This window comes from Polyodon spathula, chromosome 4 (assembly GCF_017654505.1).
Source record: "Polyodon spathula isolate WHYD16114869_AA chromosome 4, ASM1765450v1, whole genome shotgun sequence".
Taxonomy (NCBI): domain Eukaryota; kingdom Metazoa; phylum Chordata; class Actinopteri; order Acipenseriformes; family Polyodontidae; genus Polyodon; species Polyodon spathula.
Window position 1 is genome coordinate 68,944,655 of NC_054537.1, and position 27,142 is coordinate 68,971,796.

General features: G+C 37.4%; 1 protein-coding gene across 1 annotated transcript in view; it reads left to right on the plus strand.

The window, feature by feature from the left end:
- LOC121314788 (adenylate cyclase type 2-like) overlaps positions 1 to 27,142 on the plus strand; it is a 155,218-nt gene that overhangs the window by 72,140 nt on the left and 55,936 nt on the right. Inside the window, exon 4 of the mRNA XM_041248462.1 lies at positions 20,653 to 20,802. Coding sequence (XP_041104396.1) covers positions 20,653 to 20,802 — 150 coding nt within the window. The remainder of the gene's footprint in view (positions 1 to 20,652; positions 20,803 to 27,142) is intronic.

Here is a 27,142-nt window from a genome sequence, read left to right on the forward strand (position 1 = left end):
ACACGAGTTTAGCAAGGATGGGGAATTGTAACCCTGTCCATAGTGTACAAATCCAGAATTCGCACAATGGAGGGGCACCCCGCCACAGGAGGCATGGACCTATCCCTCACTCATCACACACAATAAAATAATCCCTAACCGTAACATTAGGTTTGATAAATAGGAACTTCATTCACCAGTGGCTACCAATTCCAATTGATGTATTCTTGTTCTTGGAGCTCGTATACGATAGATAGTAAAATTAATGACATGATGTTATCGCCCTTAATGACTGAGCTATGTTATTTAATAGATTTCAAGAAGCCTTTGTCTAAAGAAAGACTCTAAAGTGCATTAACAGTACCCTCTGAAATGTAGTGTCTGTGATTTTAAGATTTGATTCTGAAGTAGGGAGTAAAAGTGATCTACATCAGGCAGTTAAATCAGGCCAATCTAAAACTAGAAATGCCATGTGTTGTCTGATTAAATTCTTCCCGTGCACATATGGTTTATAAGCATACAATCTGGATAAGGTTCTGTGTTAGTTAATTCATTTAAATTAATTTGGTACATATTTTGCCAGGGTTTTTCAGGAAGCTAGTGGCTAGTGGTCTCTTATTGCTTTCAAGTTACACATTCCTGAAACTCACTAAGATAAACTAAATCATACGCTGATACATAATACAAGTCAACATAATAATGACTGTTATGAGTGATGTTCCAGATCATTAATCTGCCTATGAAATGGTCAGCTATTGAGCTGTAGGGTTTGAAAAAGCAGCTGCCCTGAGGAGAACTCTCTGTTTCTATAGTCAGACAATACTGCAAGGCCAAATATATGTTCCAATAAGCAAGTATGGTTTACTTTACAATAAACATGTAGTCACTTGCCATCTATTATAGGAAACAAATGCCTCTTACATTGTAAGCTTAATAGCAAGTACACTGCTGGTATCAATAGGTTTTGTAAATGATTGGCAGTTGATTATATTAGATAGTATCCCTTTCCATGTAGAGATAAGATACCACTCCCAGCTATATATGCAAATAAAACATGCATACAGTACATGAGCTGTATCTACTAAGTCATAAAATAAACTGTGATAGGATGGCTTGGTGCTGATGTCCCCAGTCCAGGACTAAATCCGACTGCAAGCTAATACAAAAAAAAGACCTGCAAACTGACATTGGCTTGGTAGATGTTTAAAAAGTCAGACCAAAAACAGACCATGTTTCAGACATTGAAAAATTGAAAATATGTCATCAATCCACTCTCAAATCTTCTCAATGTTTCTTTTTGAATTTGCAAGCTAAATTTATCATTTGTGTTGTCACTGGTCTGTAGTAAAATGGCTAAAATGCCTATTCCCATGCCTGAAAAAAAATGTGCGTATTAGTAAAATTGAAGTTCGTGACCAGATTCAGATTTGTATAAACAATGTGGATGGAATATGCAAAGACATTTTTACAAAGATTTTTTAGCAGAAGTCAAAAAGGATCCGCACACTGTGTGATCCAGAGAGTGGAGACAAGGAAACCACTAGACAATCAAAGTAAGCAAAAAATATAACATTATTTTATTTGACCAAAGAACAAGCAAATAAAGTGTTCAGTGCAAGTGAAAACGTGTTGATCATTTGACCATCTTCAGTGCTGTGCTCAAAGATTTTTTGACACAAAGAACTAGTGCTCCTTTTCATAGACATTTCATTGAAATTATGTTGCTGAAAAAAAGAATAATGTTGTTCCTTATGGGGTGCCTTGTCTTTTTTTTTTCCACATTTAACCTAAATCTTGTATTTTTTCCCAGATTTATTAAATCTTGTATTTTTTCCCCAGATTTATAAATGTTGTGAAAATAGATTTTTTTTTAACGTGTACATAAAACATTTAGCAAGTTTTCAACATTTAAATGCTAAATCTTCATTTTAAAAATGAATATATTTTCTTATTAAACATTTATTTAGTTTGCAAACAAATCTGGATTTTGTGAACTTACGTATTTAACTAAATCTTAAATCTCTAAAAATATTTAACATTTAGCTACATATTTAACTGGCCAGCTAAATCTGGAGTTTGTATGCAAATTAGATCTGTCTGCTTTGTGCTTTACGTCAGCATTCTTAGGAGGGGCCGGTGAAATACTGTATACTGTAAATCCAGAAATACCTGCGGCCAAAATATTTGACGAATCAAACCCAGAAGACCAATTTCGCTCCAGAAAATTGTTGCCAACCTGTTGTCCTGAAAGTTATATACTACTTCATAATACTGTATGCACAACATGAAGACTTGATGATGGTTAATATTACTGTATGTGCCTTCAAAAAAATTTTAAAAAATAAAACATTTTGTGTATTTACACATAGGCTAACGTAACACAAGTTATCACAGAAAAAATGATATAAAAAAACAATCAAAACTTTCTAATGCAAGAATAACACAAACAACTTCAGATACATTTCAAGTGCTGTATGCAGTGTATAGGCCTACTAGTGCAATATTAACTCCAAAACAGAACTGAATGCACATTCTGATATCATAGTAAATCAACAGAAATACTATTAGAAAGTGTTTACCAAAGTTAAAACAATTATAGAGAGTGAAGTTGCTGCTGGTGTAAAGGCCACCGTACACAGAACACATTTTTGTCTTAAGTGATAGAATGGCAGGAGGAGGACTGCCGGTTTAATGTGCTTGTGCAACCCTTGCTTGAAAAACAGTTAATATACATATGGACTTTGGTATCCCCACCAGGAAAATTTCTAGGCAGAAGCACCTCCTCATAGATTCTTCAGCTCTCTGGGGATCCTCTATCCACAGCATCAATTCCCTCTTTCATACAGATCAGTTTTCTCTGCACTCAACGTCTCCAACCCTCGGCCACGGTATTGTTTCCTTTACTCGCGTTCGCCAATTTCCTTCTCCTTGCCAATCTCCCTTTGGTGGAAGATAAGCTCGATCCTAGACCCAGAAGCCTTCCTCAACAGCAGTTCCAGTTCCCTGGGTAAAACCTCGGGCCATCTTTTCTTCCTTTCTATGTCCCAGTCTCCCCCAAGTGATATGTGCTCTGCTTCTGAGGGGCCTAGTCGCACCAGCCCCCTCAGCAAGATCGGTCCCTTGATTACAAGGGAGCACCCCCGAGATCTTTTCTGTCTACATCCCAGGCTCTTCTCATCTTGGGGGAAGTGAAGCTCGCTTTCCAGCCATTTATCTTTAAAACTCACAATGCCAGCCCTCTCTGTCGCAGCCCTAGCTCCTGTTCCATGAATTGTACAGTAGCTACCTCTAATCAAGTGATACTTTCTCTTGCAGTCGCTTCGCTTGCGGGCCTGTGTGGCAGGCTGGTAAATGGATAGAGGCCCAGAGACAGTCTGCAGTTCAAAAAATACCAATTTTATTATAAATAACACAAAATAAAAGTACACAAGGGCAAAATAAAGGGATCTAAACACAAAAAGAAAGACAAAAAGCAAGATGTACAAAATAAAGGTTTCCAGGCTGGGCAATGCCTTCACAAATCTCAAAAATACACACAAACCAAAAACTACCAACCTGCTTCCTCAACTCCCTCCTCCCAAATGAGAAGCAGAGGCCTCCTTTTATGTCAGGTGGCTGGGCGCTGATTGATCGTTAATTAACCTAATCAACCCCAGCCACCTGAACATAATAAACCCAGGCAGGTAGGGGAAATTAACCCCATCCCTGCCAATTTAAAAAGGGCAGAACTTTGCTCTGCCACAGCCTGACACAACAAAAAGTGTTTAGAGTTTGCCACCGAACACTTATAAACATAAAGAGATCTAATTTTAAGTTAGCACTGCTAAAATGGCAGTCACAAATAACAAGCATGTGGCGAAAACACATATAAGCCTATACAAGAAGCTTAAATTGAAAAATATAGTGAATTCCAAGTTTCACCAGTGTACTAAAACCGTAACTGATCTGCCAAGTACCTGAAGTAGATTCTTAATACAGTATTTATTCTTGAAAATAGGCAGTTTTTTAAAAAAAACTGATCTGCTTTATATATGATAATTGTTTGTTTGTCAAGCTTATGTTAAAAAAAAACAAAACAAGCAAGACCTATGTAAACTGATTATTTAAAAACTTTGAAAGTTGTAATAAATTTGCCAAAAAGATCATTTACAGTATTTTGATAGTGGCATAGATACTTCGTTATGATTTTATCAAATGCTATTGATATTGTAAAAATCTTTGATAAACAAAAAAAAAAAAGTGTTGTTTAGTAAAATAAAGTCATACTTTTTGTGGTATGAGGGGACAGAAAAACAACAGTAATAAAATGTTAATTGCAATGCAAATTATAACCATTTGACTTGCATATTTGAATAATATTAAGTAATGAGAATGATCATTTTCTTCTTGGTCTGCCAGCTTGTTTCCTGTTTTCTCTTTTCTTTTTTTTCTGCTTTGATCACTGTGGGGAACTACATACCAAAGACATTTTTAAAATTCACAAAATCCAGCACTCATGCATATTAATGATTAAGTTGTTAATAGAGCTCTGAAGTTATACAGTGCACAATTTGCATTCTGCATTTCTGACAGGTTTCCTGGTTGTCTGCATCTGCATCAGCAACTTGATACATTGATTGCAATACAAATCAACAACCAGATACAGTTTAAAAATAAGAGTTCCCAAAAGCTGATTGATACCAGCCCAGGCAATGGAACATTTTCAAGAATTATATTATATGTGAAATTTCTCTGTCATTCACTTTAATTGTGTTTCCAAATCCTGTGATAAACGATACGGTGCAGTTTATTGACAGAAATACAACAGTAGCCTATCATTGACCAGGGAAGGAAGTGCCAAAAACAACATAGGCTAATATATAGTATATAATAACTTGGCTAATATAGAATGGAATCCAATGGCATCGAAGAGGCTATTTAAATTTTTTATCACAGCGTTAATTCTGGCAGCGCTTGGTATTATTAATCCTTTGTTTATTTATGTAAAAAATAAATCAAGGTTACAGGTAGTGGAAGCAGTAACTCAGATACACTTTTCCAATTTTATTGAGACAAATTTTCTAGCTCGGGTTGCAATAATTTTATACTAGCAAAACAAATTCAAGCCAGAAACCCAGTTACATTGAACATCTACTTCATATGCATACAAACATGTATCATATGAAATCTTCAGCTGCACAAGGGTAACAGTGAGAATGTCAGAAGCTGATTTTACAACCTTAGTTATTACATCTCAAAATAGAAATTGCTGAGAACAAAAGGAAATCAAGCTCACCACCCAGCAGTCATGTGAACACCCCAAACTCGGCTTTAAATAGAATATCTAGATTGTACATTTCCTGGGGTCTGAGGCTCATGGCATTTTACAATTTGATGAAGCCAAGTACTAAGATGAACCATCTTTCTAGGTTGTGATAAGAAAAAATAACATAGTTGACTGATCAAATTCCTTTGCCTGACTAAAAAAACATTTACTAATGAATCTTAATTTAAGATTTTTTTTTTTTTTTTTTTACATTTTCAGATATATTTTTCAATATGCTGGTATACATAAACTGCCATAAAATATATTGCAGTCAATTCTCATTAACATGTATTTTAAAGGATGCAGCAAATATATATATATATTAGTAATTCTTATTATCAGGAGTCTATGCCAAATGCATACTGTCAGTTTTTATTGACGTTACAGTAACACTGGAATCAAGTTTCAATGACAAATATTATACTTCTTAAAGTACTGTGCATTTTCCTGAAAATACAGTTGTAAGTGAACTTTTAAAACCTATACATGGCAAATGAACTGGACTAAACCAGCATGTCCCGTTCTAATCATGGCCATTTTTAAACCACATAAGCAAGTAGTCCTCAACACCAGGTATTCAGAAATCAGAAATGCATCCGACTTGCATCCACAGTTTGCCATTCATATTCCTTTATTATTGTACTCCAGTTTTTCAGAACGGTTGACTGTTCACAGGCATGTTGAAATTTGCAGCAACATCTTTTCCTTGCAAGGACAGTGCACTTGTCTGCGCTGCTTCATGGAAACAGCATTGATTCGTGAGCACTGTGGCAATTTGAAATGCATTATTGGATCATAATAGTCCCAGAGCAGCACTGAAATACTGAACAGAGGGCGATAATTTGGATTTTAAAAGTTAATACATTTGCCAATATGATTTACACTCAGCTGTTCCAACCAGGGTGATTCGTTTTATTCAAATTTTTCTTCTCTAGGAGGGCTCCAAAATAATTCTCACTAACAGGATATTATGTGCAGAAACTAGATACTGTAGCTTTATAGCCCAGCCTATTTGCTCTTGCCTCAATTACGAGAAATGAGGATAAAGCAATTAACACTAGTATCCTTTTAAACCAATGTTGCCAGTGGTGCTAGATTACTGTTGTAATCCTACACACCGATACCATAAACATCAGAAATGAACTGCATAAAAACATCTAAATGCCATTGATTTGTAACATCTAAATGTCAGCAGCATTAGTGATATTAAACAGTACTCCTGTATGTATGGGATTTGCAATAATCTGAGTTGTTCTGAGTTCTGTTTCTCCAATTTTGAGTTATTGACACTTTTTTCTAAATCTGCCTTTTCTAAGTCAGCCTTGTCTGGAGAATCCTAAATGCTGAGACTGAACAACCTTCCTCATTCTGTTTATGGGTAGGTGCTAATTGGCCATTGTGAAATCATTCAACGGATCCCACAGCAGCCTACACGAGTGGGATACAGTACTTGTCATATGATTCACTCAAATCTTTTACAGTGGTTGAATTCTGCACATTGTAATTCCTGAAGTTAACAACTTTGTTCATTACAATATTAGCAAACCTCTTCATTGTTCCAAGTTTATTGCAGATGTTGGTTGATGGCAGTAGTTTATATTGAAGTGAAGAAATGTTGGAGTTAAAATACTTAAAACTCAACAGCCTTTTTAAAGGCTACCACTGCATTAAAAGAGAATAAATTCCTTGGCAGCAATGTCGTTATATTAGCAAATTGTTGAGATTTCTGTCATACATCCTTCTAAATAAGTCAAGTAAAAATACAGGATTACAGGGCTCCCGAGTGGCGCATCCAGTAAAAGCATAGGATGCACCCTATAGCCTTGAGTCGCCGGTTCGAGTCTGGGCTATTCCACAGCCAACCGTGGATGGGAGTTCCCAGGAGGTGGCACTCAATTGGCTGAGCGTCACCGAGGCGGGGGGAGGGTTTAGGTCAGCCAGGGTGTCCTCGGCTCACCACACACGAGCAACCCCTGTAGTCTGGCTGGGCACCTGCAGGCTTGCCAGTTAGCTGCCCAGGAGCTGCGTTGTCCCCCGACGTTGTCTCTGCATGGTGAATCCACAGTGTGTAAAGAAGCGGTCGGCTGACGGCACACACTTCAGAGGACAGCATGTGTTCATCTTCGCTGCTCCAGAGTCAGAGCAAGGGTGGTAGCAGTGAGCTGAGCCTAAATAATAATCAGGCATTTCAAAAAAATAACAAAAATAATTGTAAATGACTAAATCTTTTATAAAAAAAATACTGGATTACACTTGAATAAGTAATGCACTCAGCATTACTTATACAATCAGCTTTACAATTTGTTTTTTGGTTTCTTCTCTCTCAATCGCTTGTATGACACAACAAAGCAGTGTACTTTATACTTTATAAGTATAATTACATTTTTTACTTAGCTGCAATGTCTGTTTTTTTTTTTTTTTTTTTTTTTTAACAATTATTTTTAGTAATTTTCCAGTTTTCTCCCAATTTGGAATGTCTAATTAATATGCAACCTGGCTCACCGCTGCAACCCCGAAACTAACTTGGGAGAGATGAAGACCAGCACTCATGTCCTCCGAAACAAGTGCTGTCACACATCTAATTTTTTCACTCCGCAAATCCGCCATGCATCCATATCTAGAACCACACAGTTCTGAATTTAGTGCAGGGCGGCCTGCAGACGCCAGGCCAGTCACAGGGGTCACTAGTATGCGATGAACCAAGGACTTCCCAGCCAACCTAACCCCTACCACACCTGGGCAGTGCTTGGCCAATTGTGTGCCGCCCCCTGGGAACTCTCGTCCACAGTCGGCAGTGGAATTGCTTGGATTTGAACTGGTGATCTCCAAGCTATAGGGCACATCCTGTACTCCAATGGGATGAGCCTTTACCAGATGAGTCACTCAGGCGCCCTAACTTGCTGTTTTATTATTAGAAGTGTTGTATGTTGTGTATTTATGTAGTACAGTATAACATAAACATGTCCATTTGAAATTACTGTTTATTGCCTTATAACTTATTCATCATAATACAGCTCTGTACATTTTCAACAATCAATGGTTACTGGACTAAAAATGTTTTAGTGACCTAAATCTTAACACAAGTTGCAAGAGAGGTGACTTGTTCCTTACTATCATTCAGATAAGTTAATTTATTTAAATAGATTTCCCCCTCCAAAGCCTTTTAGATACTTACAAGTATTTATACATTTTAAATAAATGAGGTATTACATGGCATGGTTAAAATGAAACACTGTTGTAATGGTAAAATTAAGGCTACTTCCAGAAGCTAGTCTGTGAGCTGCAAATGATTGTGCAGGTTTGTGAGTTGGATGGCTCAGTAATTTATTTGAAGACATTTAAGCAGTTTAGATATACTTATGAATGGAAGGATGTATGACGTTTTTGATTAATACTGTGCTGATAAGAAATGATCGTAATTTAAATCATTATCTTGCTATCTCACATTGATATCTGTCTCTTCATAAAAACCCATTAATAATGTGCACCTGTTTTAATGCTTTTTTGTGAACAATTTTCTATTTGTTTTTAGTTTTACAATAATAAAACATCAACATAAAATATACAGTCTGTACTGAAGTAAATAAATTCAAATAAACTCAATCATAAAAAGCATTTACAGTATTTACTGTTGTTGACCAAACTCTTAATGTAGCTAGGCTTGCAATGTGGAGCCTTGCTGTGGATCTTTCCAACAAAATGACAGTGATGCCAAGTGATGCTGTAGGGTAGACCAGACTCTGCCCAGCCCTTCAGAATTGTTTTTTGGCTGCTGTCTGTCCCGCTAGGAAGAGTCGCCCTGATTGCAAAGAAGGGGCCAATTGGGAGTCATCAGCAAGAAGAAGCAGTCTGGGACCTCCAGTTCAAGTTCACCTTAGACATGACTGATATCATAAATTTCCAAAAAAATTGTATCTTGGGGCATTCCCAAAACATGTGCAAATATGTACCAACTGCACCCTGAGTGCATCCATCACACAAAGGGACTGGGACAATCTTCATTTTAAATTTTCTATAAGGAGTAGCATAGAATCTGTGCATTGATTTAAAATGATGACGTGAACATACTATCCCATTCTCTACTCCAGTCGGGAGTAACAGCAAGGTTGCCCAGTTCTCTATTCCAGATAGTGGTCACTGAAAGGGAATCATTATTATGAGAAGTAAAGAGATTATAAAATCAAGGAGACAATACCTTTTGAGTGGTGTGTCAAACAGAAAAAGTGAAATACTGGGTGAGTAGGCAGGGTAGTATTCCATTGGACATCATATGCATGTCAGAGCTGAGCGTAGCCGAAGGTGTAGAAACAAGGAAAACCCGGGGAGTGAATAGCCTCTCTGAGGCCCTGGAATGTGCATAGGCCCTTACTATCATAAATATCTTTGAGGATATGAATATTTTTTGTGGATCAGGTTGGATATGTAAATGGTTGAGAGTCTAATAACAGGAGAGTTGTTCCAAATAAGGGAGAGTTTGTGGACGTTCAGAGATATACCAGTACCTAGGGATTTGTTTGCTTTCCTCCATAAATATATTGGATTTGCAATAACGGGACCCATCTGAAGAGAAAGGGCACGTTGTTTGAGGCCACAAAATAGGAGGTCTTAAAGTCGAATTTGGTTTAACTAGGGTTTCTTCGATGGGACACCAGGAGATCAAAGTCTCTAGATTCAGCCAAATCCTAAGTATTCTTAATTGGAAGGCCCAAAAATATAATTTAAAGTTTGGCAATGCTAAGCCACCAAGCTTTTTGGGATGTTGCAGTGTCTTAGCCTAATTCTTGGGCTTTATTATTCCAAATAAAGCAGGAGAACATACTGTGGAATTAATTCCTTCCAAGTATTTAGGGGGAAGAGATACAGGGAGCATGGAGAACAAAAAATTGATACGAGGGAGAACATTCATTTTTATTACCTATATTCTACCATGGAGTGTGAGCTGCAGGGGAGACTATCTAATCCAATCAGATTTGATCTTACAGCACCTAAAAAATTATCTGTTGGATGTCAGAATATATCTTGATTCCCAGACATGTGAAGCCAGCAGACTGGGGTTGGAGAGGGACCAGAGGAAGGAGGGGAGCAGTTTTCGATGCGTTGTTCAAAGGCAGTAAGACTGATTTAGACCAGTTCATTTTATAGCCAGATATTACATCAAAGTCGTTAAATAGTTTAAGGGCCAGTGGGTATCATCAGAATAGAGGGATATATGGTGTTCGGATCCCTGTAAGTCGATGGGACAGTACCTTCTGTCTGAGCAGGAGATTCCAATGAGATAGCAAACAATAAAGGGGAGAGGAGGACACCCTTGCTGTGTTACTCTTTCGATCGGAAACTGAGAGGATATAACAGAACCAGTTTGAACACATGCGGTAGGGTTATTGTACAGAGTATGAATCATATTGATGTATGAATGACCAAAACGCTTTAACACTGCTCACAGATAGTTCCATTCCAAGCAACCAAAAGCTATCTGCATCCAGAGAAAGCACTGCACATGATACGGACTGAGGAGGGGATGATTCAATTATATGAAGAAGAATTTACCTATTGTATGTTTGATTCAAGCCTTTTGGTGTTTTAATTCTTTTTTGACCCCCCCCCAAAAAAAAGAAACATTTTTAGAAGCAAAGTAATCTGTTTCTAAATGGATAAAGCTCTGCAGTGGCTCACAGGGTAAACTTCTGACAAGCCTGCATTGATTTTTTTGATCATGGGTTAGGGGCATTCTGAGTCACGCTGAGTAGGAGTTCTACAGACACTAGACACGAGGTCTATTTGACACTAGAAGGCAGCAGCATGCTTTTGTGCTACTAAACTCTGTCTGAATGTCAGACAGAGTTTATTTTTGTAATATATTAATTAGTTTTGCAAAAAGAAGAGACAAGATGTTCTGATCTTAAAATAACCCCCAACTTACTGTTGCCATTGTATGTCTTCCTGACTGTTGTGAGTTAGTCACAGGAAAGTGCAGGAAAATTATTTTAATGATGCTCATTGACAGTTTCCTCATCCATCAAGCCTGTCAGGGAACATTTGAAATCAGCTTGTCTTTTTGGACTCTTAAAAAAAAAAACGAAAACAAAAAAACTGCTACCCTTGTGAAATGAAAACTGATTTGGAAAAACAAAAGCTGTTGTATAGTGACGCTTTGCATGAGCCTTTCTAATTAGCTCATCAGTGCCATTTTACATGAGCAACAAGGACAAACTAAGGACATCTTCCACAGCCCTAAATTAATAAGAGACAGCGTTTCCGGAACTCTCCATGTCATCAGTGCATAGCTATTGCCAATTGTTTGTAAATTTAAGTCCCAGAGAGTTTGGATGTTTCCATCCCTTGTCTCTTGTTTTTGAACTGTTGAAGGAGATGGAGTCTCCTGTGGTTTCTCAGGATGCTGTGGCAAATACATTTTTTGAGTCAACATCGCAGGTGTCTTGCCTCATGAAAGGTAAAGAAACAGCGCACAATTGACTCTTATTTCAGATGCATTTAACATTTACAGGAACTGTAGTGCCGCACTCATACTGTAATGTGTTCTGTTATCTTCTTTTTCTTTTCATTTAGAAATAAAAAACTGTACAAAATACTTTTTCACGGCACTGTGTGTATATATGTGTGTGTGTATATATATATGTGTGTGTGTGTGTGTGTGTGTGTGTGTGTGTGTATGTATATATATATATATATATATATATATATATATATATATATAGGTCTGTAGTATATATCAGTTCCTAGACATCAAAATATCACTGTCAGATTGTTATAGATTGATATGGGAAACCGAGTGACTGCATTGTTTTATGTTGCACAATTAATACATTTTACTCCATTTAATTAATATCTAACAACTTAAAATTTCCTTAAGGAAATTAGTCTGAAAATACGAGTATTGGCACACCCCTATTACTGACCATTCCTGCCTGTAACATCCTTAGCTATACATGACAGAACATATTTAACTGTCGCTAACATCATCGACTGTGCCTGCCATAACATCATTAAATATCTACTGCTAGCAGTTTTGCTATTAGATTTGCTGATTACAAGATACCTCTATTGATTGTATAACATGTTTACTGCCAATAATATTGATTATTATTGTTGATAACTTTACTCACTATATCTGCTACTAATTATTGATAGGCCCATGCTTGCCACTAACATTTCTGAGGATACTTACTGTTTTATATAAAGTAAGTCAATATCTTAAATATTCTATCATGCTATAATGTTTTATACTGAAATTTAAAAACCTGGGGTCCTACACATCTTAGTTTTGGGGGTTTTGTGACACCAAGTAAGTAACAGTCCAGATATTGTCACCCTGTGTGAAGAGGAATGGAATTAATTTCTCTGAACCATGCCTGTAGAAGACAATGGGGATGAAACAAACAACGTGTTGCAGGTTGTTGAATCCTTTGAAAAGGGTTGCACTCTTGAACTGCTGACATCTGTCTTTTAAGTGCTTAAGAGGCAAACGTGAGGCATATAAAACATTGCTTGGTGTCCCCTTTTCCAGTTCTAACTTTAATGCTCCATGTATTAAATGCTCCATGTATCATCTCGATAAATCTTTATGTCCACCAGTCTTTACATTTTTGACTTGTTAGAATAGAAGTGGTTGGTTGGTGGCTTCTGTTTTTCCTAAAAAACTATACCTGTTATATACTTTGCATTGGACTTGTTTTTATCCTTCTCTCTTTTTGATGTCGGCTTTTAAAATACAATTGTTTCATTTCTTTATGAGTTTTGTTTAGATTTAAACAACTATTTTCACAATTTTTCAAAATTATCTACACCGGTGGGTACATGCCTGTAACATTGTTCACATACCATTGATTCAATATTAAACCCCAAAACAGCAGTTCAAAAAGGTGGTGATCATATTAGTTAATGAATCAATGTTTTAATTTCTTCACTCAAAACAGCTGAATGGATCAGAGATCAGATGTCCTCTGCTGCCCCTGACTTCATATTGTATGTATTTCACCAGTGGCTGATTACTCAGCTACTACACCCAGGGATTTACTTTTGTTTGACATCTTGTAGAATGAAACCCTAGTCCTGACACACATTGTACATTCTTTATTGATGCCTGTGACTGTCCTATTTGTTTAAAAACACTCTGAAGTAAATCCTCTGCTTTAGGAGCATTTCTGTACTCATGATGGCTATTCAGCATCAAACTCAAATTACTAGAAACATTTTATTCCAGTCGGTATATCTTATTTTAGCTAAAGATGCTGAACAAACAACTTTTTAGGCTGTCTTAGCTCTCTTAATTTACAGTACAGCATTTCCTCAAGAGTGATTAAACATTTGGGAATCAGGACTCAAGTTGATGGACTGAGATGTACCAGCATAAACATACAGTGCTTGTCCTGCCTCCCTGGACGTGGAATATAGATTGCAAATGAGGAGGACGTCATCAGCATTCAAATACAACAGATGCCATAACATAGAGTTAAATATATTTCTAATTTAACATTAGGGAACTTTGTTCCATTTGGGTTATTTTGAAATGTACATATCTGATGTAAAATGTGTATATTTTATATAGAAGTTAAACAGCTGAACATGCTGCAGACACAACTATAACAAATGCATGTTTATTACAGCTGGACTGCAGTGCAGGCCTATATTTAGCTTTCTTTCAACTTCTTTGGCTTGTCATGTAGCAAAAGCAATATGAAGTACAAAAACATGTTTACAACGGCGGTATTCATTGTCAGCCATTCCATTTAAGGCAAAATGTTTCTAATTGACAGTGTCAAGAGGGCAAAAAAGAAGCTGTGAAATAAATGGAATCAGTATAATGTATGGAATCAATACAGGGCGTGTGTTCAGAACAGGATGGGTTGATGATAACTAACGTGTCCGGTGTGTGTCAGACACCTTCAAAACCAACACAGTACAGTTGAATGCATTACAAGTTTACAGGGGTAGGGACTCATTTACGAAACATTACGGTGCAACATAATTGCAATTAGTGTGCACGTTAATGATTTCTGTATTTACTATTGCAATTTTAGTCATTATCACATGCAATACTTGGCATATTATGGTGCACACTAAATTTAGTGCTTCGCACGATGGTAATCGGAATGAATATGTGATTTTATGGTAATGCATGCTGATGTATTTAAATGAGCATCCAGCTCAGAATAATGAGGTCAACTGTATTCACCTGGTATTTACTAAAGGACGTGAATTTTAGTGCATGCATTAAAGTGATTATTTATTAGTGGTTACAGAAACCAGGCTTTAACTACTGACAGGCGTGCTATTTAATCCTCTGTGTCTAGCCTGATAATTAGTGATGTGTGGTTTGAGTCTTTTTACTGACTCAATTTGTTTGTTTCATTTAGTTCAGTGAATCACTTCAACAGATGTGTTTGTTGGATTCACTGATTCACTAACTTAAAATAAATACATCTTGATGAATTACTAATGAAAATGTGTTTGAACGGAAAAAGTCCAGAAATGATAATTGATTGTCTAGGTCAAGGGTGTCAAGCTCATTTGTCAGCAAGGGCCATTTAAGTTAAGACTGTTCACTTGATGGGCCGCATCGTTAAAAAAATTTAAAAAGTTATACATTGTACTGTACCTGAAAATGTCTATAGAAATTATATGCAGGCCAATATACTCAAATATACTACTTTACACAAAACACATTACCTCCACTGCACGATTCCTAGTTATCAATATGTATGCAGGCACAGTTTCAATAAATTAATCAGCATATTACTTAATATATTTTATAGTACAAAAATATGCAGGTATAACAAAAAGAAACTTTCCTAGATCACTGACAAAAAAACGTTACTTTCAATAGAAATCTCAAACAGTAAAAAAGGAAAAAAATAATGATGTCAGAGTATATAATGCTAAGTCTCAATATTTAACTTATATTCCAAAATATAAAGTTTTTAAAAGCACTGGAAAAACAAACCGAAAAAAAAGATGTTGGCAAACTGTGAGAATGCAGTATAGTAAACAGTGCCACTATGAATGTACCTTTTTATGACTTCTGTCTGGACACTTGGCACGTCTTTTCTCACACACTTGATAACAATGCTCATTACGTGTGTTCTAATTCTGCAACTTTTCCACATATTGCCTGTTGATGCAGAAAATTTGTACTTCTGTATTTCTTGCTTAATTTTTTCCAGCACTCTGCTAGCCAATCCACTCTTTTGCCCAGTTATATTTGGTGCACCGTCTGTTGTAATCCCACTTAGTTTCTTCCAAGATAATTCTGCACTTTCCATGGCTTCCTAAAGTTATATAAGTCCTTGCCTGTGGTTGTGTTGTTCATGCTTAAACTTAAAAGCTCTTCATTAACATTAAAGTTAATTTAAAATCAATTTTAGAAACTAATGGACACCTCTGCTTTAGAGTGTTAACTATTTATTTTAAACTATGTCATTCAGCTTTAACTGCAATCTATTTAATAACCTGCTAAAGCTCACAGGGAATTATATGCAATTTCCCACACAGAGGACAGGTTTACAGGATGTAAAAGTGGGCATCTACCAGGTTGCTGGCTTCCCTGATGTTATGGGTGCTATTGATTGTATTCATATAGCACTGTCACCCCAATCCATGGAGCCTGCACTGCAGGGTGACAAGGAAGAGAATTGAGGCAACGTCTCATCAATCAATATTAAAAAATTAAAAGTTAAGCAGTGCAGTTTTACTATATATTGCCTCTACCTGTTCCCTGCTGAGTGCTGTGTCTGTTGATCGCCCGTTTTCGGTCAATGTAAGCCACTTCAACCTTTCACGATAAGCCACTGAACAAACAATATGCCTGGACTGCTGGGGCTTTTTATATGAAGGTGGTCACGTGTAGTCTCGGACATTAAATTATTTAGTGTGTGTGCTTCTGGCATGTATGTTGTCAAATAGTGTGCACACAAATGAATGTGTTCTCTGTCAGTAAATGGGGCAGTACATTTAGATTTATCGCGCACGTTAGGCTCACTACTTTACTTGCTTGCTAACTCTAAATGTAGTGCCCTTTAGTAAATGAGGCCATTAGTGTTTTGTTGACAGTACCAATAACCAACATCAAATTTTAGTGGATGCTAAATTTGAGCTTAGAACAAAAATGTAGATCTACCAAAAATACTTGGTTGTTTAACCCTTTACTTACATACTGCCATTGGAAGAAACAATTGATAAATTACATCACCGTCATTAACATAATATAGAAAGCAATGCAACAAGGCTCAAACTCTCGTCTTGAAGTTCAGATATTAGTGGGCTATGCAAAAAGGGCAAGGCTAACTAAGCTGATGCAAAGCCAATCTCAAGTTTATTTACCTAATTACCAAGTTATGCAAAACATTAAAATAAACATTTGATATTAAGAGTCACAGTAGTTGGCAAATTAGAACTAAGGGATCATCAAAATATTGTTACTCTCTTCTTGTTGAAGCAGCAAAACATACACTAACTGAAGGCAGATCATGAAACTTAGCATAGATTGACATGAACTGATATTGCAACTCCATAGCAATAGTAGGCTGTCTGGTCCAGTGCTTAAAGAAACAGACTTGTAATCAGGAGGTACCTGGTTCAAATGCCAACTCAGCCTTTGACTCAGTGTGTGACTCCAAGCAAGTCACTTAACCTCCTTGTGCTCTGCCTTTCGGGTGAGACGTTCTTGTAAGTGACTCTGCAGCTGATGCATAGTTCACACACCCTAGACTCGTATCTTGTAAAGCACTTTGTGATGGTGTTCCACTATGAAAGGCGCTATATAAAAATAAAGATTATTATTACTCTTAATATTATTTATTTTTAATACAATTGTCATCTTTGCCTAGGGGATTACCAAATTTGGATTCTGAGGTGAGGTGTCAGCATGACCTATCTAAACTAAAACGCACTGCTTTGAAAAAATAGATTATTGCATCCTGTTTAAAAAAGAGGAACATTGTGAAATTAGCCTGTGTTCCTCCATTTGCTGCTTCTAAACATTTGCTGTACAGCAATGGATAAAAGTTTTGCATCACCTATAATTTTAGGATTGACACACTATTGACAAAAACTACATGAACATAATTTTGATATTTTATTTAACATCATGTAATCAAAGAAACTACAAAATGATATTGCAAAAGTCTACCAGAAGCAATAATAGTAGTACAGTATTTCATGGTAGCCCTACAGTGGGCTCGAGCACACTATAGACATCTTGAAAGGCATCCCTGATGTCTTGCTTCAAAACATAAGCCTGATCCAGACTTGCTGAAACTTTTCAATGCAGTCTCCATTCCCCAGCTGATGTTACCTATCACTTCATTTATTATTTTAATTACTTCTGTGAGCTTAAAAAAAAAAAAGAAAGTTTCACGTAGCTTACTTATTGCCAGTACACGTGGGTTTTGTGAAAAAAAGATTTGCTAACAATATTTCTCTTTGATGTTAATAATTGTTCTCACCCCAGGGTTTTTTCACCATTAATCACATTAGAATGCAGAGTAGTGAGGCTAAGGGTTCTTCTCCGGAATATCTCTTCCCCAAAACTACTACTTCAGAACTTAACATACTCCAGCCTTCTGTGCTTCAGTGGAGCCTAAAGTAATCCAGTGATTTAAATCCAGTTTCTAAACAGTATTTGTATTTTTTTATTTATGTAACAAAGTGCTTTATATTCAGTATAGAATGTGTTTGCCATTAGCTTGAGGTAATATCTATGTTATAAAGACTTAATTATACACTTTATTAGGACTTGAAGCTAATATTGGGTTGGACAACCATTTGGACTGTAGCAGTTGCTGTGAACTGTAGCAGCACACAAACACAGTTTCTCAATATCTTAAAGGCAAAAGCAACTTCATGAAAACTCTATGATGTTTGTAACAAAGGTAAATCATAAGATCTGCACAGACATAGCTGGAGTTTAGCCTTGGTGTTTAAAGATGTGGGTGATTCTGCAGTTGCTGTACAATATATTCACATACACATCTTGCATTCTGATATGCAAAACTCTTCATAATTAATCATGTCTTTTATATGTTTTTTTTTTACTACCCATTAATGCTGTGAGCAGCGGCAAACTTCTCTGCATGTAATTTTAAGAGGTAATCATGCAACCATACAAATAAGAAAACTTAATAACCCTTAGAAAAGGTCAAGCATGCACAAAGTCACTTGAAGTTTTTCACAACAACAGCTCAAATTTAGTTCAAATTGCTAAAATATCCAAGGAATGTTTGTCAGTAGAGGACAAGACAAATCAGGAATAAACAACTTAATAATGATCTGCCTTAAAAATGATTTGCTAGGTGTTTCTAACTACACAGTAATTACACTTAACACAGTAATTTATTACACATATTAATGTGTAGTTACAATCCAACACTATGTACTGTATGGTGTGAATATTTGTGGTCGCAGTCAACATATTTTCTATGACACAGAATGTTTTCTGCTGACACAATTTACACAACAAAAGATATTCCATTAATCTATGCATAAACAAACATTTAACACCATGCAAGATCTTTGTTTTATGGAATTTTATTTTTGGCTACAGTACAGTTACATTATATAATATAGTATATATTAGCGTAGCATGAAAGATTCAATACAAATGGTGAATGTATTATATTGGAATAGCTTTTGTGCCTGAGTAGGGGGGAGGAAAAACAGTCCTTGGGTTAAAGTAGGATACAGAACTACATCCCCCAGAATGCCTGGAGACTGGAGTTAGAGCCAGGATGGGAAACACCTGGCTCCAATGGTACAAGGAACACATGCCTGTGGTTAAGAGGCAGGTAAAAAAAAGCAGGTAAAAAATGTTTGCTAGTCTGTCTGCGTGAAGGCTAAGGCCTGTGTCCAGCCAGCCTTAAAGGTTCTGTGTATTGTGATTCATAGGCATAAGCAATATCTTCCCCTGCAAAAACAGGAAGTAAAATACACCTGCTCCCCCTCTGCATTATTTTACAATAAGCTATATAGCCTCCAGTCCTGTGTTTTTTATTAAGTTACCTTCTATTCATATCATTTTGTACTGATTGTGCTGATAGTGTAGGAAAATCTATTTTTAGTAATTCAAATCTTCATAAAAGGATAGAAAATGTATCTTTGTAAACAAGAAAACGGAGGTTGTTATTGCAAAATAAGATTATTGCTACAGAGCACTTCCTAGGTGCGTTATTAATGGTTCGCTTTTTAAATTAAAAAAACAGCAGAACAGTTTGATATGATGGGATGGCAGTAGTTTCATTTTTTAGTCACGTCTATACGATAATGCTCAGTAATATTAATACATAATGATGCCTTTAACTCACACTCCTTTGCTTATACCCAGCAAAAAGAAAGAAAATATCTAAATTTTTAAAAGCAACATATTTTTATTTTTTTTTTAAACAATACAATTGCCTGGCATTTGGAGTATTTGTGGGGTGATTATGATGGTGTATGTGGGGAGTTAAAAAAAATATATATTTTTTTTTTACTAAGCTCCCACTGACTTTCTCCTGCCGCGTTTAATGTGAACGGTGGTCTGTGGCAACTGCAGAACGACAAGCATGCACGCCGCATCTGTTGTGAGCCCCTCTTTAGGGCTATATTTAACTTTATGCAATGCACAACAATTGTCAAGCTACTCCATGTTTTATTCTTTTTTAAGCCTATCTGTGACCAAAGTCATGTTTATCCTCAGTTTCTAGTTTAATTGTTTAATGGCCAAGGCATAGAAACCAGAGGTAAAGTAACAACAGCTCTCCAATTTTTACACAGAGACATATTTTAAAACTATGGTATTCTCTATTGTGTACCCTCTTGGGGTGAGGAAATAGTTAAGTTTCTCTTTTCCATTCCTCTTACATGGAAATGTGCCTAGTCAAGCGACTGCAACTGCTAAAATGTGAGGTGGTTTCACTCAGGGTTAGGTTGACATCACCAAACCCTTTCATTTACAACCTCAAATCCAGACACCCAGAGAATCAGGACTGTGTATGACTGACACCCCCTGGAGATGAAATGAGAGCCCTTGTCTCTACTATGCTTAATAAATGGGTATGAATAAGACTTAAAGAAGTCATGAATGTTGCCCAAAGTTAAAGATGTGATTTGATTTGAATTCTGGATCTCTTGGCTAACAGGAGGTTTATTGCACTACAGTTTCCTGGGTGGACCAGGTGAATGATTCTGTAATTTTATGAATAGGGCAGCATGAATGTTAGCTGGTATGTTCTTTTTTGAAGTTGCTGCTTACCCAACCTTTTCCATGCTTTAAGGTGCAGATGACTGTACTATAAGATGGAAACTGTTTAATAAGTAAAGTATAAGTATCTACAGTATATAAATGTGGAGCTTATTTAAGTTTTTCTTTCTTCTAGATTTTGGCAAACATCATAATCTTCATCTGTGGGAACCTAGCAGGTGCCTATCACAAGCATCTGATGGAGCTGGCTGTGAAGCAGACTTATCAGGACACCTGCAACTGCATTAAATCCCCCATCAAACTAGAGTTTGAGAAACGGCAACAGGTTCAGTTTAATTTATTTTCTGCAGTCACTTCTATGTGTGCTTGTGTCATTTTTTCAATCTTTCAATCTCTTCAAATTGGCATCCCAGCGAGACCAAAGCAGGGGCAATTTATTGGCCAAATTTGATGCACCCTGTAACAGGGGACTCACGACACGTGATGAAGGAGTACTTGAAATTAAGATGTTTTGTGACTGATCTGGATGATGTGGATGCATGTTCGCTGCTTGATTGACAGGAGACTAGAAGGTTGGAATTGACACACCCCGCAGGCATGCAGGTTTATTTACATAGTGCAGACAAACCCCACCGGACACTGCCAACAATGGTAGCTCATGGGGGACATATGGCCCGGCATACAAAAGGCAAAATAAACACAGTACAAAAACAAAAGGTGAGTGAAGACGACTCGTGCTACTCCGGTAACAAATGGACGTCCCGCTTCCACACCTGTGTTCTATACTAGGTAGGATTTACTACCTGAAATGAACCTCTGTCCCTCAGGTAGTTCACTCAACTCCAACCTTGGAATACACACACAATCAATGGTGCGTTGCAGCTTCCTTCTCCTGGGACAAACCCCCAATCAGCTTCCGACCTCAGAATGTACACACGATTGCCGTCAGAGGTGGTCACTTCATTTCCTGAACCCAGTCGTTCAGCAGCACAGACAGGCCAATCCTTTGGCAGCAGCAGTGCTCTGATCCCTATGGCTTACATCAGGCTTTATCTGTGTAATCATGACCCTTTTATTTGTGGCGCTCCGCTACACCACGCCCTCCTGCAACTGTTAAACACACACACGCTGCTCCCTCCAGCAACTAAACACAGCAGGCAGGCTGCTACAAAGAACGTCAGGTTCTCCATTAAAACCAACCCCCAATCTTATTTACACAAATTACAACACTCGTATTTACAATAAACATTCACAGAAGCCCCCTCCTTATGTGCATGACCCCAGCCCTGCTACACACCCATATATATATATATATATATATATATATATATATATATATATATATATATATATATATACACACACACACACACACACACACATACAGTTGTAGTCAAGTGTATATACCCCAATGAAAATTTATAATTTCTAGAAATTTCTTGAAAACAAATAATTATGGGAAAAATCTATTGTAGCAAAAGTTTTGCTTTTGTAGATGAGATAAAACGTATATATATATATATTGCAGTTTAGCAATTTTGTGCACTTTTATTAATTACAAAACAAACAAAACAAAAGCCTAACTCCTTTATAGGGCACTAACTAAACTTTTTCTTAAGGCCCTAACTAACCCACTTGACGGCTAAGCCATTTACCAGTCAAAACCCACTTGTTTCACGCTGTTTACAAGTTTAACAGTTCACACAAAACCAGCTCTCTCTGCTTCTGAACAAAACTGATTATGTACAGTTTTCACCCACCATGCAGCCACCTCAGAGCTACAGCATTGGAGGACAACGCATCTCTGGGCAGCTTATAGGCAAACCCGCAGGCGCCCGGCCAGACTACAGGGGTCGCTGGTACGCGGTGCTCAGCCAATTGTGTGCCGCCCCTTGGGAGTTCCCGTCCATGGTCGGCAGTAGAATATCCTGGACTCAAACCGGCAACGTCCAGGCTATAGGGCGCATCCTGCACTCCACATGGAACGTCGTTACTGGAGTGCCACTAGGGAACCCCTTACAGTATATATTTTGACCATTGTTGGGACATTATATTTTATTGGTATTATTACATTTTTCGAGTTAATAGTGCAATGATTTCCCAAACAGTAAACACAATTTCAGCTAACACAATTTTTACTAATTCAGGCTCAATTCAGTCCCAATCTGCAAGGATTAATGGGGGTCTACTTTGGTTGGTTGGTTGGTTGGTTGGTTGGATGAATGAATGGATGGATGGATGGATGGATGGATGGATGGATGGATGGATGGATGAATGGATGGATGGACGCATAGATAGATAGATTTTTTATTTTTAAAAGAACTTTATTAACATATATTATTCACTATTACAAAAAATGCACATCGAAAACAAATCAATTTACAAATCACAGGTTCATACATAATTGTCCCTCCTCAGTTGAGCACAACACACCCTCTATTCCCCAAACCATCTGAAACAAATCCAGTTGGTGCACCAGTCTATACTAAGTAAACTCAAGTCTGATTCGAGACAACATCAGCACCTTAAACACCAACACCACATCTCTTGTCAGCACCCCACTCTCCCGGTTCTTCCGGCTCTTTAGTATTTCCAATTTGGCCTGACCCAAGAGAAAATTAGCCAGCTGCACTCTGCTTTTTCCCCTTGCTGTACACAACCCCAAATATAAAAACAGTCAGAGAAAAAGTTAACATCAGACCAGTAAAGAGGTCTTTTAAAAAACATAAAAGAGGCTGTAACCTTGAACAGTGCAAATAACAATGGAATATGGTTTCTCTGCTATTGCAGAAAATACACTTATCAGAATCCCCTTGTTGAATAATAACTGGAACAATGGCCTCGTCTACATTACATTTTTCACGCCAGCATTTATCTGGAAGTTCCTTTAATGTTTCGAAGTGTTTTATTTTCACACACTGTCTATACAGTTCTTTCTTATCAATGTCACTGAATATATTCTATAGCTGTCTCCAAACTGTAAAAGCTTCCCTGGGCTGTCCTGACTCTGCTCTACAGCTGGTCTAGCCTGTATCTCAAACCCTGGGGGCTCTAACTCTAGGCTGACAGCACCTGTAAAGAACTCCTTCAGTACAGTCAGTCCCTCTCCTGACAGGGCAGCACACAGCTGCATTAAAAACACACCAATGCATTAAAAAACCACCAATGAATCGCACGGATCTCACCCCCGACTGATCTGACAGGAACTCAGGGCTTTTCCAAACTCTCATGTCCAATTGTAATAGATGGGCCATCTTAAGGACTCCTCTAGACATTTCTTTTTTTTAAACTATCAGATTCTAAAATTGGACAGGTTAGAGTCTGATTATAAACCAATGGTTCCTCCAATAACCAATACAGTTCCACTTTTGCTCATACCTCGCTGATCCCTAAACAACCTCCATGCAATCAGCACCCAGGTAGAACAGACAGGTTGAGCTTTTCAGTATTTATTAAAAACATCTGTCCACTTTGTGAAGGAAACTAAATGTCAGTGCTGTCCAAGGGAGAGACTCAGGGGCAAACAGTAGCCTCTGCAGAGGCTACTGTTTTACCTGTTCAATAATCCACTCCAATTTTCCTTTGCCACCCCCTCTCCTCCTAAAAACATGCCCAGATATTTAAAAATTCTCAGACTCCACTGCAGGTCTACTGGCAGGTCTGGTGGCCTACTACCCTCCCAGTCTCCCATAAAAAAAACATTGCTTTTAGCCCAGTTTACTTTTGAGGAGGAAACCCTTTTGAACACATGTTGGCAATCTTTTAATGCTTGCAGTGTTTATCACAATCACTGTGATATCATCTGCATAAGCCATCACTTTTGCAGGTTCCATAGATACACCTGGAATAGACAAACCAGTTAATAAAGTGCATAATTTATTCACATAGGGTTCAATAGAGAGTGAGTATAACATTCCACTGGAAAAGGAGAGCTAAGCACACCATTGAGTTTTAATACACTAAAAACATTACTATAGAGCAACTGAATGTGTCCCTGAAAACTGGTACCAACTCCAAATGCCTTAACTACTCTAAATAAATATTTATGGTCTATTCTATCAAATGCTTTTTCCTGATCTATGGAAATAAGGCCTGCATTAAAACCAAAGAGCTTGGAAGCTTCTAAAAGATCTCATTCACAACCTCTGCTGTGAATAATTCCGAAAAGAATACCACAGCGCACCTCCGGATCTCCCCAGGTTCATATAACAATTGACCCGTCACTGTCTGCACTGTTTTCAAGTGCAAAAATGAATTTTGTTGGTGCATCCATCTGGGCAAGATTCTGAAATCTTGACCTTACCAGTGCCCCCTGAACCTGTCCAACAGATCAGATAATCTTTCTTTCTTTGTTTTCAGGTCCTCAAACAGCCTATTGCTGGACTCCAGAGTTCTGTGTAGATCAGAGATATCTGCTTCCAGCTCTTTCATTGCTACACTAGTGCTCTGTGTGATGTTTTTAGTGTACTGCTGACACAACATTTTTAGCTGAACTTTGGCCACATCCCTCCACTTTCTCATTGAAGAAGAAGCCATTTTTGTCCTTTCCACCTTTTCCAAAAGAATATAAAACACTTCAAAAAGTGGGCATCCTGCAGCAACTTGTTATTTAAATGCCAGTAAGAAGAATGAACCTTCACTTGTGAAATAACCATTTCTAAAAGAACCATACTATGGTATGAAAATCCGTTTGGAATAATCTCTGATTTAATAAATACATTTAAACAGTGATTAAAAACATAGAATTTATCCAGCCTGGCTAAAGAAACACTCCCAGCACTCCCTTTAACCCATGTGTATTGCCTGATATTATTATGTGTTGACCTCCAGGCATCCACAAGATCATTAGCAGTTAAAACTGAAATCAGTTCCCTGAGTTGTGAGCCATTCCTATCAGACTGATAGTCAATAGTCCAATTAAAATCACCTGCTAATACAACAACCTCTTCTGGCTGGCACTGCGGCAAGACACTACTCAGAGTCTTAAAAAAAAAAAAAACTACTCTCTCTTGTCCATCATTGGGAGCATACACATTAATAAATATACAAGTTTTGTTTTTTACACAAGCTTTTACCTGTAACAATCATCCCTGTACACTTCAGTAGTAGAAAACTAATCAGGTTTAAAATCTGGTGCAAATAATATTGCAACCCCTGCTCTGAAATTAGTTCCATAACTTAAAATGACCTCCCCCTTCCATTCATTAAACCAGTCTACTCGATTATTTCTATCAGTGTGTCTCTCCTGAAGAAAAGCAACACCCACTTTCTTCTGCAATAAGTAATCAAAAATAGCTGCCCTCTTTACTATATCCCTCCCGCCATTAACATTTAAAGTTCCCAGCTTAATGGCTAAGGTAGAGAAGGACAGACATGAAATTGCACAGTAAATAAAAAACAGAAAATCAGGATAATAAAAATAAGTCTTCACTAATTTAACTATTATTACTTTTTTCAATGAACCTCTAACTTTACTAATAAGATTCTTCAATCTATTTTTTTCTTTCTTTTCAAGCCTCAGTGTTATAGCGTCCTGCATCACCTGCTGAACAGAACTTAAAAACAACACCAAATCAGGAAAGTGTTCTACCACACTACTCCCTTTTTTCCTTTTATAATTTTTAAAAATTCCTGTATGCTCTGAGCGCTATACCCTCCTCTAAACTGCTAGCTAACAGAGAGCTCACATCTATAAGAAGAGTCTGCGTCACTAATGCCCGCTACATCACTGTCGCTAGGTTCACTCTCGACTGTGCTCACCTCACTCTGAAGTGCTGCACATTTACTAGAACTGGATTCTTCCATTTCTGACACACTTCCCTTTGCACTCTCCGAACACTCTGCACTTTTATCTCAGGTCATACTGCGTTTCGCTGAACAATCAATGGATGTTGTTTTTCTTGATCTCTTTTTCTTAGGTATTTTAAACTCTGTATCTACTTCTACTTTAGTAACCCCCTCTCCTGAAACCACCGTCACTGTCTCCCCATCTCTCCCTCACCCCACTCCCCAACATTTTCTTTGACTACCTGTTCAGAGCCAACACCCCCTCCCTCAGCCTCTGCCTCATTAATCATCACATTTATGTTAGCATTCAAAGGTCCAGCTTTCTGGCTTCCCAGCTGAGCGGTACTTTTGTCTGCTTCATGTTCATTCTCTTCAGCTTTACCCTCTGCAAGCTTTTCCCCAGATTGTTTACAATTTTTTGCTAAATGCCCTACCCGATTACACGAAAAACATTGCATTAACCCAGGTGGCAAAGATTACATAGTCACTGCCATCTATCCAAAACCTGAAAGTGATATTTAATTAAATATTGATGTAATTTAGTAACTTATACAGCTGTCTCATAAATGAGACTACATGTTTTAATTCTTGTGCTTTACAGCCCAGTGGAATCATGGTAATCTCTGACATTATTTGACCATGGCGGCTCAGCTCTCCGATTAGTACCTCATTCTTTATAAACGGTAATAGTAACTTTTTTTCGCCGTGACAGAAAGAAGCAAAACAGAGACCAAAACATCATTAATTACTAAACCCTCCTAAACAACAAACTGAACTAAATCTTCACTGTTCAGAAACACAACCACTGCCTTATTTATGCAAGAAGCAGATTTTATATTTTTACACCCTACTACTTTTCCAAGCTCAGTTATACATTT